The sequence below is a fragment of the Gavialis gangeticus genome, unplaced genomic scaffold (assembly GCF_001723915.1).
Source record: "Gavialis gangeticus isolate Ggan-Ray unplaced genomic scaffold, GavGan_comp1, whole genome shotgun sequence".
Classification (NCBI taxonomy): domain Eukaryota; kingdom Metazoa; phylum Chordata; order Crocodylia; family Gavialidae; genus Gavialis; species Gavialis gangeticus.
Window position 1 is genome coordinate 98,075,446 of NW_017729032.1, and position 1,173 is coordinate 98,076,618.

General features: G+C 64.0%; 1 protein-coding gene across 1 annotated transcript in view; it reads right to left on the reverse strand.

Annotated features, from left to right (window-relative positions):
- Nucleotides 1-558: 558 nt before the first annotated feature.
- The window catches only part of KCTD12 (potassium channel tetramerization domain containing 12), a 5,958-nt gene continuing 5,343 nt past the window's right edge, over nucleotides 559-1,173 (reverse strand). The window contains exon 4 of the mRNA XM_019523824.1: nucleotides 559-1,173. This exon is cut by the window's right edge and continues 46 nt beyond it. Within this exon, the coding sequence (XP_019379369.1) occupies nucleotides 733-1,173 (441 nt within the window). The 3' untranslated portion in view covers nucleotides 559-732.

Consider the following 1,173-nt stretch of genomic DNA (forward strand, 5'->3'; position numbering starts at 1 on the left):
CCAGACTAACCCTTGACATTGAAATTCAGTCATTTAAAGCCCTGCACTTCCAGGGCTGTCCCTTCCTTGCACTGATGCAAACTGTAATCAGCTGTGGGCTCAACCTAGTGGGGGAGGCTTGTTTCTCAGCCTGAGGGGAAAGGACAGAGAAAGGTTGGGGCGGGCAGCACAAGAAAAACTGAACTGGAAGGGCCCTCCACAGCTCATCCAGATCAAACTCCTGCCTGAAAGCAGGAGCACCCCTATCCAAACCCTCCCACGCAGCCATCATCTAAACTCTACATAGGACTCCCCTGACTACACAAGGGAAACAGGGACCGGGCTCTGTCTGTCTCCCTCAGCAATGCCTCACCGAGGTGCTATGGGCAGGGTGGGAGGCAGGAGGCTGAGGAGAGGGCTGAGAAGCCTGGACAAGGTCCTGTGGGGAAGGTGGGAGGCAGGAGAGGATGGAGAAGCCTGGACCAGGTCCTGTGGGCAGGGGAGGGAAGGAGACAGGAGCCTGAGGAAGGCTGAGAGGCTTGGATGAGGTCCTGAGAGGAAGGAGGGAGTCAGGAGCCTGAGAAGAGGGTGACAAGATCCGGTGGGGAAGGGAGGCAAGAGCATGAGAAGCCTGGACCAGGTCCCGTGGGGAGGGTGGGAGGCAAGAGAGGGCAGAGAAGCCTGGAGAAGGTCCCGTGGGGAAGAAGGAGCAGGCTGAGAAGCCGGACAGGATCCCGGGGCCGCGTGGGGCGCTCAGTCCCGGCAGAAGACGTACTCGGTGTAGCTGGTCCAGATCTTGTCGTCGGCGGTGGCCGGGCCGCCCAGCTCGGGGGCGAAGGCGCAGGTGCCGGTGGAGGAGCAGGCGGCCATGCGGAAGCCGGCCTCGGACAAGCGGTCGAAGGCCTGCTCCAGGAAGTTGAACTTGAGGTAGTAGCGGGCCGTGTAGCGCTCGGGCGGCCGGTCCGGGTCGCGGCTCTCGTTCAGGGTGTCGCCGAAGACCTCCTTGGCCAGCGCTGTCTTGCCGCACACCGTGATCCGCGCCACGCGCCGGAACTTGGCGTCGGCCTGCGCCTCCCGGCCCATGGTGTACGACCCGCGGTAGCCGATGGTGATGTAGCCCGAGCGCCGGCCGCCGCCCGCGTCCAGCGACTGCGAGGGCGTGAGCGGCAGCAGCGAGGGGCTGCGGGCGGGCGC